Below are 12,726 nucleotides of genomic sequence, written 5' to 3'. Positions count from 1 at the left end.
TTTAGCACAATATAAAAAATTAATACAAATTCTTCTTTGAAAGTCTCCATAGGAAGTCTGCAGCCTTCTTCATAGTAGGAGGAAGTGCCTCCATTTATAATCCAGGATCTACCATTGCCGCCTCTTTCTTTAGCTGGGTCAGTGTTAAAAAGTCTTTTTCTGACAAGCCAAAGGCTGCTACCCGACATCTCTTTGTAGGGTCTAGTTCTCTTGTAAACCAGGAGTCTCCATGGACTGCACACTTTTATTTATCTCCTTTTCCTCATGAGAGTAAAGGAATGAAAAATGCAAAGACCAACAAACCCACAGAGTCAAAGGGGGACCAGCACAGAACAGACATTTCAGTATTTCTGGCAGCTTGAAAGCTAATGAGGACTTGGTGACTGTAAAGTTATTGGTGGGGGTGGGGGGCGGTTGCCACCCAGTCGGATTTGGGGGCTGCAGCTTAGGAGGCACTTTGGGATCTCTTGAAGCTTGTTAACTTTGAAGAGCAGGAAGTTGGGAGGCCCAGTCCCAGGTGGGCTGAAAATCACCCAGTTTCGTGGGATGCCTAGAGTCAACAGGTTGAGAACCTCTCCTGGAGAGAAGAGCAACAAAGAAAAATTCAGTGGGTCTAAACTCCGGAAGATGGGTGGACTGCAGCCCCTTCCCTGTTGCCTGAAGTGTGTTCCAGTGAAAGTGGCCTTGCTCTTCATTGTCACTCTCCTCCCTGTCTTCAGAATAAGTACAAAGGCACCTTTGTGGTGGGCTTCTCTGTTCGACTGGGGCATGGCTTTGAGGAGCCCGGGCTGATGTGGGTCCACCTGACCCCCCCACAGGTCTCATGTTCATGGTCTGCTTGAATGGGCATCGTACCCATGGGACAGTCTCTGTAGAAGAGGACATCACTGAGAGGTGACACTCCCTGGACTCTCTGTTGACATTAGCTTAATGGGATGAAGTCCAACCTTAGTGATGTTTTTTCAGGTTCTGAAAAATGATAGTAACCTTAAGGCTGTATATATAGCTTTCCAATCCCAATGAAGTTGTTGTGGAATTTGGAGCCATCTCCAAATGTCCTCACAAAAAGTATATGTATGTGTTTGTGTTTTCTTTTTCTGAACTTCAAGGTCATGATTGTTTCCTTCATGTGTTGTGAGTTCCTGCTCAAAATGGAGTATTTGTGAAATAAACTAGAGTTTTATTTATGTAACTGAATAGAACTTTGTTAGTTTTCATTTTAGGGTAATATTTATTTTAGTAGGTTTGTTGTACGTTTGAAAATTGAGCTCTGAGAACTAAAATTGACTGAAGCAGGTTTTCTTTCAACATTAGCAAAATTTCTGAGGATTGTTTCATCTCTATTTTTTAACCTAAAATGGTCCATGTATTTTTATAGCTTTATAGATACATTTTCCGTGGAGAGCAATTTATCTAGATATTCTGCGGCACATAAAAGATTGCTTCAGAGTCTTATACTGAAACATATTAAGGGGAAGTTATGGGACCTCTGGAACTTAGGGCTTGAAAGATGTAAATTTCAGACCATCTCCAGTGTTGTCTTGCTGGGACTCTCAAAATTTAAATTTTAGCATTGCACCGTGTCTTTGCTGCTTGCATATTAAGAAATTTTTAACTTAAATGTTAACTTGAATTATGTGCACATGGGAACAACTCTTGAGAGGCGAGTTGATCTTCTCATACAGGATGTAGATGTAAATTCTGACTGCATAGGACCACTTATTGTTTGACCTGTACTTTTCTAAAGAGATGTGAAATGAATATCGGGTACAGTTGTATATTTTGCCCCAGTCTTGAAACTTTATGGGTAGACAGTTGTTTTCATGATATCTCCATCATACCTATGTTTTGTTGATTTAACTTTTTGCAAAAACTTTGGAGAGTCATCATTTCTAGAGGAAAGACTCGATGTAAGATTAGGGTCTAAATACTTGGAGGTTTTTGGCTGGCTCTGACCCTAGATTTTTCTGTGAACTTGGTTACAAGTTAGTTAAGAAGAGCCACCTCATAGCCTTGTTACCAGGGTCAGAATAGATAAAGTCAACGAAAGGTCTTTGTAAAGCATAAAGTAGGTGAAAGTTTTAATTAATTTATCTTGTACATATTTGCTTTTAATGTTTTAATCTTAGTTATGCAAGAAGGCTGGTTTTAAAATGGGAATAACAAAGCCAGGCCTGGTGGTCCACGCCTGTAATCCCAGCAGTTCTGAGACAGGAGGATTGTGAGTTCAAAACCAGCTTCAGCAATGGTAAGGTGCTAAGCAACTCAGTGAGACCCTGTCTCTAAATAAAATACAAAATAGGGCTGGGGATGTGGTTCAGTGGTTGAGTGCCTATGCGTTCAATCCCTGCTAGCACTCCCCCCCCCCAAAAAAAAAAACCCAACAAAACCCCCCACAAAATAAAAGGAATAACATTGAAATACGATTACTACATTTGCTACTGATGGAAGAGAGTACAAAGCTGTGATATTTTTGCCCCAAAAGTTATTTCCATATAAGTATGTATGTCTAAAATAAGGACAGTGGTATTTTATCTGGGAGAAACCCTAGAGATAAAAAAGAATGAATGGACGCACTGCTCTTACAAGTGGAGGGTGGGCGTAAAGCTCTGTTTTCCATCCTTGTTTGCTGGAGTAACCTCTGTGTTGGTGCCTGTCTCAGACTCTGATCATCCTGGATGATGGGCAGATACTGATGGAGATGCATGTTAGTGCTGCCATTGTGCCTCATTCTGATAACAGTCTTGCCTCGGCTTGTGGAAGGTTTCCATTGGGAATTGTGGTAGTGAGTAATAAATACATGGTGGAAATATGTGATCATCTAATATATACTTACAATAAACCAAGATGAAATTTTACTAATTGCTTAGTGTTAGCTGGGCATGGTTTTATTTTGTTTGTGTGTGTTTCTTCTTTAATACTCTCAGCAGCCTATAAGCACTATTTATTGATGAGAATAATGGAGTGAAATTTCCCTAAGTTGTACATGCAGTGATAGCAGAACCTGCTTTGGAGCCCAGCTCTGCACCTCCACCCTCTGTAATAACTCTCTTTCTGTAGGTTTGAGCTAGAAGAGGTTACATCAAGCCTTTGAAGGACTTAGGCTACACATAAACCTCGTTTTAGTCAGCTTTGTGTTGTGGCCAAAAGACGCAACAAGATCAACAAAGGGAAGGAAAGTTCATTTTGGCTCACAGTTTCAGAGGTTCAGTCCGTGCATAGCTGTAGGCCTGAGGTGAGCAGGACATCATGGTGGAAGGGCATGGCGGAGGAAAGAAGCTGGCAACAAGGCAACCCTCCGCTCACCTGGGACAGACTAAAAACTCCAAGGGCACAACCCTAGGACTTACTTCCACCCTCCACACCCTACCTGCCTACAGTCCCCACCAGTTAATTCATATCAGTGGATTACTCCATCAATCAGGCCTCACCCTTGACTGACCTGTGAATCTTTTCACAGGTGAATTCCCACCTGTGAATATTTTTGCACTGTTTTGTACATGAGCTTTTGGGGGATACCTCATACCTAACGTCCCTGGACCATTACCAGAAGCTCAGTTGAACACTGGGTGGATCCTAGGCAGCTCACCTGTGGCTTGCTATCTTTCTCCCAGGAAGTTCAGCATCACGGTGTGAGTTAGTGGAATCCAAGGAACCATGTTGCTCTGCCTTCTGCTGCCCATGAAGGCTGAGGGTCTCCCCAGGCCTCTGGAGACCTGTACTGTGGAAGAGTCATCGGGAGGGTACATTTGTGTTCTAAGCACTTATAGGATGTCAACCTCCAGGGTCTGATAGTTTTTTTTTTTTAAAAGTTGTCTCAAATGCAGTCCTTCCTTGCTCACAGGCTGTCACCCTGTTTTGGATCTTGTAACTTTTATACTTAGATAACAGCAGCAGCCTCAGTTTCCCTGCTTTTAGAGTCTTCTGTTTCCTTTCAGACCCTTACAGTATTTCTAGAAATGACCTGCTTCTCAGATGTCAGTGTCACTTCTCAGCTGTCAATTCCACTAGGCTTCCCAGCCCTGCAGGCTTGGACTGTGCCGTGTTGGTCCAGTAGCTAGCTGTATTTTCTTTCTCCATTTCTGTTTCATTTCTATCCCTCTTGTTAGTATGCTGTTTCCTCTCAGTCCAAAGAACCCTTTTTATCCTACCCCATCAACCTTTTACATAACTCAGGGCCTGGCTTTATTTTCCCATGGCAATTTTCTCTAATTCCTCCATTCCTTCTTGGCCTCTTTCTGCTTGGAATCTTGTTGTCAGTTAAGATTTTTAAATAGCTTATAAGACTTCAGCACTTCAGGTTCTTTTATCTTTTAGATGACCAGTTGTGGGCAAGGTAGGTCATCTGATAGACCTGTGATTTCAACTTTTTGCTTAAGCATAGTGCTTAAAATTAAGAAAAAGATATATCAAAATAACACCAACATACAGAAAACTACAGTGATTTTAAGTTTACTTGATATTTTACTGATGTGTTCAAATGTTTTTTATTCTCCCTTGTCTTGCCAGCAATCAAAGAGAAGTATGCAGACTGGACCGAATTCCTCATACATGATTTGACTGGTTCGCGGACAGCACCTGCCAACCTGCTGGAAGGTGTATGTATTGTTATTATACATCTCTTATATCTCTGAAGCATCCCGTCCCAAATGGCACCTCTGCATATATCCTTCTGCAGATCCACGCGTAGACACAGATATCTTTATGCATATAGCCCCACTTCCTGTTTGGTGCTGAATCACTTAGGTGATGGATTTGAATGGTGTTAACTAATCTGTACCCTGTGGTACAGTCAGTGAGTGGAAAATTTGCTCTATGTGAATGCATTTTTATGTTAGGATGCCTCCTCACTATCCTATAAGTTTGAGCCTTTCTCCTTTATTAGTTAATGTCAATAAAATCACAAGAGTGATGAATCGTTAAATAGGTGATGCCTAAGCATGTGTGTGCTCTTGTGCAGTCTCTTGGGGCACACTGAGCAGTGGTTCCATCCAGTATTCCACTTCAGACGTGTAACTCCAAGATGGGAATGCCCGTGTTAACGAATAATGGAGCTAGCTTCCCTCATTGGAAGAAAGGAGAAAAGGCTGACTGTATTTAAATATAGTTAAGGCAATTTCAAGGTGCTGAAGAAAACATTTAAACTGAAATCTTTATGGTTCATTTGAAAAGAATTTTATGATGAAACATTAATATTTATCATGTATAAGGAAACGGCAAGAGAAAGATTCTGTGTCATAAGTAATTATTGAATTACCAAATGTGCTTTAAGAGTGCCCCTGGAAGGGAGAAAACTTAATGAATGACTGGGAATTAAATGTGGATTTTGACAGTGCCATTATTATTACTTCAACCCTAATGTTCCACCTTCTCAAAAAAAAAAAAAAAAGAAAGAAAAAGAAAAGAAAAGAAAAAGCAAAACAAAACAGTAGCACTGTTACACAGCAGGTTTTGTTTTGTGACCATTTTTGCCTGATGTATTTGTTTATCTTAATGGCTATTTTAATTGTTTGGTGAACAAATCAAAATGATGATTGTTCGCCCTTTCAAATTGTCTTACTATGTGAATTTTTTTAAAAGGTATCTGCCTGTTAGGCTGACTGAACAAACACCCTTTTCACATGTTAATGTATGCGAAGAAGGTTCCTTAGAAGGGACAATAATTATATATTTTCCAAACCAATTATCAGGTTAAGTGGTTAAATGTAGAAATAACTGTACATAATGGTTGCACTTAGCTGACCATCACGTGAATTAGATATATTACCTCTACACGTGGTGCTCCACTCACCTAAGCAAAGGGGGAGAGAGTCTTGCCTGCTGAGAATAGTGGCCATTTTAAGAAAACTCTGTTGAGGAGTCATGGTGAAAATTTATAGCCCCCTATGAGGTACATCTGTCTATTTGAAAAGTAGACATTTTGCTACCATGTTTTTTTCTAGCTCCAGGCAAATTTGAGTATAACTCTTCTTAAAAGCACAGTAATTTTTTGTGAATGCAATTTTATCTGTGAAGGGTGATTTGTTTGGTGAAAACCTAAGACAAACTGTTGTTTTCTATTTGTTTGTGGATTTTGTTGCTGGGTACAGCACCGGGTACGTGGATGTGTGTGAGGGAGGAAAGGGAAGGGGGTGGGGCGAGGGCTGTGCAGAGGATGGGGGTGGAGGGAAACACCAGATTGTTTGCCAATAGCTTGGATGATGGTGTGAAAAAATATTATCTTCTGCTGTCATCTGTTTCCATGAGAACTTTAAAATAAAGTTTAAAATAAGGAGTTTTGCTTCTGTTTAAACAGCCTCTGCGAGGGAAAGGCCCTATAGACCTCATTACAGTTGATTCCTTAATAGAACTTCAGGATTCTCAGAACCCTTTTCAGTACTGGATAGTTAGTGTGATTGAAAATGTTGGAGGAAGATTACGCCTTCGCTATGTGGGATTGGAGGACACTGAATCCTATGACCAGTGGTTGTTTTACTTGGATTACAGACTTCGACCAGTTGGTTGGTGTCAAGAGAATAAATACAGAATGGACCCACCTTCAGGTAAGGGCCAAAGCTTTTGCTACTGTGAAGTATTTTAGGAAAAGTTGTAATATTTTCTGGGATGTGTCTCTGGGACGTTTATTAGATCTGTGCTATCATGTGAATTTTAAGTATGTCAACTTCAGAATGCTTTCTACGGGGAATAAAATCCAAGACCTCGATCGATAGCATTCACAAAGAAGAAAGTAATGTTGGAAGCCCTAGGGAAGTTGGTCTAGTTCCTTTGGAGTCGTGGTTCAGAAATGAAAGATGTAATAAATTGGGATTGAGCATGTGCTCCCCTCTCTTCTTCAAGGATTTTGTTGAGACTAAGTAGGTTCCACACCATCTATCGTCTCCCTAAATCCATCAATCTGTCCATCCATCCTTCCATCCATTTATTCATCCATCCATCCATATCAGCTTATCTATCTATTCATACATATCCATCCATCCATCCTTCTACCCATCCACCCAGTTTGAGTAGCCAAACTACTTGCTTTTCATTATATAATCCATTCCAACCAGGAAATAGCACTAAGAGGATCATCATGCTATTTTCCTGTCACATCATCAATTTTAGATGACTTTAAATGCAGTGTCAAGTGACATTGCATAGGCTTAATGGAATAGAATCGTGGATTATGCTTTCTGACATATCTAACTAGTCAAAAATCTTAGTATTTAAAAAATAACCATTCTTGAGTGTTCACTATGGGCCAGGTGATTTTGCATCTTCTGTGTTGTTTATTTTGGTTCCAAAAGAGTGTTGCATGTTTGGTGTCAGTTTCATAGCAGAGAAAATTGAGACCAGAGTTAACTTGTCCAGGGTTGCTAGCTTATAGGGAGCAGGTTCTATGCTTATTCCAGTTCATGCTCTTGCTGACTCATACTGGTCTTCCTAACCTTTTGATGGGAAACCTCAGAATAAAAATGTTGGCTTCTTGTGCAATTAAAGATACCCAAGGAAGAAATATGTATTTTTGATCTTCCTTATGGTCAATGTTATGTATTCCAAGCAACCACTTAGCTCTTGGCTTGATTAGAATCACCAGAAAACTGTTATCCTCTAGCAGTTGCTGGTGTTGCCTTGAAGACCCGAAGGCAAGGAGTTGTGTTTTACCTCTTCTGTCACTCAAGTTCTTTAACCAAAAGATTCCTGGTTCTGGACCCCTTGTGTTTGCCTCTGTGTTAAATCTGACAGGTGCGTAGACATGTCACCCAGTATTTTATTATATTTGTATTGTCCTCAGTGTTTAGAGAAGCAGCCAAAAACGAGTTTTATATCCTGGGTAATTTTGGATGATGATGAAGGGCCTGTCCACATCATGAGTAAAGATGTGAGCTCAGGTTGCCTTGGGATTCACAGGCTGGGAGGAAAATCTCCTTTGTGGGGAAAGGCGTGTGTGTAAACCCCGGCTCAGGACCTAATTGCTTTATAAATTATAGAGGAAAGACAGCCTTGCTGTGTAACAGTGTACAGCAAAGCAAAGAATTCCTGGTAGCTTCTGGTGTTCTGTCATGCTTTTTCCCTGTGAAATCCTGGAACTCATACTTACACAAGAATGGAAAGTGTCCTTGTAGAAAATTAGGAAATACTTGCTCCTGAGCTCTCCCTCTTTAGGTAATTTCATGTCTTCAGGATATAAAACTAAATTTTGCTTATTTGTCTTAGAATTTTCTAGATTACAGTTGTCCATTTCACATCATGCCGGGATCACGAGGGTCTCTACACCTAAAAACGATAGTCGACATCAGATGCGGGTTTCCTCAACACGTAAATTGTCAACAAGAAAGCTTGTCTGTGGGGGAAAGAAAATAAGAGGTGAAAAGACACTCCAAGTAGCACTTTAAGTTCCTCATGTACGGTAGTTACAAGATGAAAACTAGATTCTGTTGCTTCATTCAGCAAAATGACACCCCTGGGAAGAGAGACAATTATTACCTAGGTTTTACGCATGGGAACAGAAGCTGATGCTTTGGATTTACATCAATTAATTTCAGGTCCCAATGGGACTTGTACAACTTACGTGTAGCACTATTTCCTTAACTGAAATATAGGTAGGATTAAAATTTGCAGATTTGCATAGGAAATATTAGAATAATTTTGTTACTCCCAAACGCCGTTAAGTTTCCAGCATCAACTGGCAGTTAGAATCAGAGTTGAAAGGGTGGTGGCAGGGGCAGGTGGGTGGCTCTTGGCCCTACTTGGAGGGCAGGCCGTGCCAGCTGATCCCTGCTCTAAGGGACCCTCATTCCCCCTCAGTACCACTGCTGCTGTTAAAAATAATCCTAACTCCCCGCCCCCCCACCACCACCCATTTTACTTTTTAAAGGGTACAATATTTCTTAACTGTTCAGTAGAGGTGGTAGAAACAGATAATGGGAAGTTACTCTTCAGACTCTGTAGGAACTAGATTTTATACACTGTGTCCACCTCTGAGGATATATATCATTGAGCCTTTCCTTACCTGCCTGAATCAGGGGAAGTAGCGTTCTAGTGCTTGGGACAGAAGATGGTTATTCATTTGCTGGGCTGCTGAATCGTATAAGGCACATCCAACGAGTGGCATTTTCTAGAAATACCCATTGTGATCAGAGGCTTATGCTTTGGTTTCCCAGAAAGTTTTGGTAGGACATTGAGGTCAGGGGTCCCTTAGGTGGCCCCCACCTCCTTTCTCTTTCTGAATGTTTGGAAAGCAACATAAGAGTTTTAGATGTTCTTGCAGAAGCTAGAAATTTTCTCCATATTTATTTTTTTCCAAGGCCTTCTCTAAACTTTCTTTAAAAAATTTTTATAATTCTTGCTTTAAATAGTTCCCAGAGTCAGGATGTTTCTGAGTATAACTTCAATGCTTTTTGCCTAAGTTGTTTCTTAGTCCATAATGAGTTGTTGCTTTCAGTATGGGTCTGTTGTGGCTGCCGTAACGAAATATCACAGGCTCTGCACCTTAAACAGCAGATATTTTTTTCTCATAGTTCTGGAGGCTGTAAATCTAAGATCAGGTGCCAGAGGGGTCAGGCTGGTGAGAGCTCTCTTCCAGGCTTGCAGATGGCCAGGTGCTGGCTGGGTCCTCACATAGTAGATTGAGAGTGAGCTTCTTATTTGAGTGTCCCTTTTTATTAGGACACTGCATCTTGAGGGCCCTTTCCACATGACCTCCCCTAACCCTAAGCACCTTCCAAGGGCTCATTCTCCAAATACTGTCACATTGGGGATTAGGGTTTCTACATATAAAGTTTTGGGGGTACAGATACTCAGTTTATAATATTTCCCAATGGATGCTTTCTCTTACCAAGTGTATAGTGGTTGTTCCTTGCTGGCAGCATCTGGTAGAGGAGAAAGGAACAGAGGGGGCTTGGGGGTGGGCCCAGTCAAGATGGGCTCCCTCCTCAAGGCCTCAGTTTATTTGTGGTTATTTATTTATTCATGGTTATGTTGTGCATTCCTGCTTCCTGCAGTGCTACTAGGAAACAACTTGCCAAACACTTGCACCAAAGGAGACCGCCCCGTTTTCCTGTAGGCTTTTAGTTCCAGATGAGTGTGGACACATTTTAATTGCTTACAACTTCCCTACAAACAGAACTGGGATGCTGCACTCCATTAAATTACCTGCAGCATGATCATTTTAAGAAAATGTTTTATGTTCTTTTAATGGTGTTATTTATTGTCCATAAACTTGCTGGTGTAACCAGAGTGGCTCTATCTTGTGAAGCGCGCACAGGGACCGTGGTTCTCTGCTTCCTGCTTCTCCGAGGTGTCCCACTCTGCAGGTGTTGTGCAGACGGCAGAATTGCAGCTGAGGGTCACCTTTGAGAGAGGAAGGATGCCTGGTTGTAGAGTTAGATTCCATTTCAGGACTTAATACCCTTAGAAGGTGGAGAATCATGAGCTGGTAGGACAGAGGCAGAGATCTTGGGAACTGCTTGGGGCTGCTTGTTCCATGTGTCTCTGCTGTGGAGGTAGAAAAGTGGCATCCCATGGTGGAGGAGTCAGCTTTGAATGGGTGACTTGGCAGCCAGGCCTCCAGTGCCAGTCTGCAAGACTGGCTTTGGAGGGGCATGACAGTGCTGCAGGTGTTTGCCGCATCTCGGCACCAAGTTCTGGTAGCATGGATCTAACCCAGGTCATAGTGGGTTTCCCTTTCTATTGGCCTTGTGTCTTTTTTTTTTAATTTTCCTAACCACTCTTCTGCCTTCTCTTGTCTCCAGGACACCCTTCCCCACTCAGAGATCACAGTCAGGGGTATAACTGGTCAGGATCACAGAGCAAGAGAGTGAAGGGTGCCAATGTGGTAGACCGAACCTCTCCTTTTATTCATCCTCTGTGTTCTCAGATTTTCTTTGCTCTTGACTTTGGAAATTCCCCTTGTTTTTCGTAACTGATCCTTTTTCCTACCATGTGTGGACTGAATTCCCCATCACCCTACTTGCAGATGGCAGGAAAAGTGAATCTGCCCTTGAGGAGGGGCTGCTGGTGCCTTGTGTGCTGTTTCTCTCCTGACCCTCTTGGAATGGCTGAGCTGGTGTCCTCTGGCCTTTGCTTCCTGCAGTCCTCTGCATTGCCTCCCCTGCACCAAGGTTTTGATGCTGTGCCCCTGGTTTGAGACTCTCCTCCTCATCCTCAGGGAGCAATTTCAGAGCTCTGTGGACTGGTCCCTTGGCATACTCTGTGGGACTCCGTGAGAAGCCACAGTATCTCCCTCAGTGTCCCTCTCACCAGTCGGGGGTGGTTCTTTTGGTCTCTGCACTCCAGCATTTGCTGAGGCTCCACTGTCTGTCTTTAAATATGTTAGATACTACTGAGAGGAGTCACATCTGTTTTTTGTTCTGTCACAGAAATGCTGAATTGGGAATTTTTTTTTCTTTCTGCCAAAGGTGGAAGTCTTTAGAAAGTGCTAGAAAGGATTATGGACAGTGCACACAAGTAGGGGATTTTTTTGTCCTAGAGCAGCACCCTTTGTGTGTCTCTGTGTAATGAACAATGGCAGGGGACAGGGTATTGATAACTTGTCTAGTTCTGTAATTATGTCCTGAAAGGACTAAATAAACTGCTCAAACAGAGAAGTTTAGTGCTCAAGGTGAGTCCAGAGGCTCTGAGGGTTCAAATATATGGCTCCATTGCTAAAAAGCAGACATGCAAGAAATTAAAAATATAGCCCAAAGGTTTAATGTTGCCTTTTAACTGTGCTTAAATTCATATTCGTATCCTAACTGTCTGTCTGGAGTAGCTGGGTTGATATAGTGAAGGTATAAACATATCTACTTCCAGTGAGTGCGCCTACAAATCCTGTTTTGATAAGGTCTTAAATCTGTTGAGATCAGGCCATAAAATCCCCCTGCAGTTTCAGCAATAGGTAAAAACAGTGCTCAACAATTTTTTTCCTTTTAATTTTGCATTCAGACTGTGTAACCTCTGTGCGTAAATCTTTCTCTCCCCCACTGCCTGGGGAAAAAATATGGGCAACATGTGGTGTGTTCGCAACATTTCAAGTGTAAATATGAAACTTGGTTGGTAAATTTTAATTTACCTTTTAATAATTTTCTGACTTATAGGGACTATTTTTAGCATACGAGAGCTTAGAGATTTAGTGAAAAATATGTTGTAATAACTGCAAAAACCTGACAAGAGTTTAGAAAATAATCAGATAATAAGTTCTTCATCTGTGGTTAGTACATCTTTGGCGATATATGGAATTTGGGGGCCATGAATGACCAAAGGTTTGGCTAATGTGATTAATGCTATTAAATTACTTACAAAATGCGCACAAAATGCGTACAACTGTTCCCCGAGGAAGAGCCCTGTTAAGTTTATTCTTCATCTCTGATAGCAGAATCCTGAGTTGCTATTTAATTTTGGAAAATCCCTTTAGCAGGTGACTGTTTGTGGCAGACTGAGGGTGCTGGGGCCTGATAAACTCAGGAAAGAGCCACCGGGCAGAACATTCCAGTCCTTAAACTCTTCTGTGGTTTGCTGTTGATACAGAAATCTATCCTTTGAAGATGACCTCTGAGTGGAAATGTGCTCTGGAAAAATCCCTTATTGTTGCTGCAGAGTTTCCTCTTCCAATGGAAGTGTTCAAGGTAAGCCGTGGGTTCTCAGCAGCTGAGCCCCTCCTTTCAAGTGCAAACTGTTGAAGGAGTGCTGTACGCTCAAACCCTTTCCCGCTGTTAAAAGTGCAACCTTCTCGACCAGTTTGCGTTT

The 12,726-nt window shown here is 41.7% G+C and overlaps 1 protein-coding gene across 2 annotated transcripts in view; it reads left to right on the top strand.

The window, feature by feature from the left end:
* Sfmbt2 (Scm like with four mbt domains 2) overlaps positions 1 to 12,726 on the top strand; it is a 203,414-nt gene that overhangs the window by 98,145 nt on the left and 92,543 nt on the right. Inside the window, exons 5-7 of one of the 2 annotated variants that reach the window (XM_076831791.1) lie at positions 4,510 to 4,598; positions 6,296 to 6,542; positions 12,508 to 12,605. In XM_076831791.1, coding sequence (XP_076687906.1) covers positions 4,510 to 4,598; positions 6,296 to 6,542; positions 12,508 to 12,605 — 434 coding nt within the window. Of the gene's footprint in view, positions 1 to 4,509; positions 4,599 to 6,295; positions 6,543 to 12,507; positions 12,606 to 12,726 lie in introns of those variants that run through there. The other variant, XM_076831790.1, reaches the window with a different exon arrangement.

This window comes from Callospermophilus lateralis, chromosome 13 (genome assembly GCF_048772815.1).
Source record: "Callospermophilus lateralis isolate mCalLat2 chromosome 13, mCalLat2.hap1, whole genome shotgun sequence".
Lineage (NCBI taxonomy): Eukaryota > Metazoa > Chordata > Mammalia > Rodentia > Sciuridae > Callospermophilus > Callospermophilus lateralis.
The sequence above is the reverse complement of the archived record's forward strand: the minus strand, read 5'-3'. Positions and strand labels throughout refer to the sequence as shown.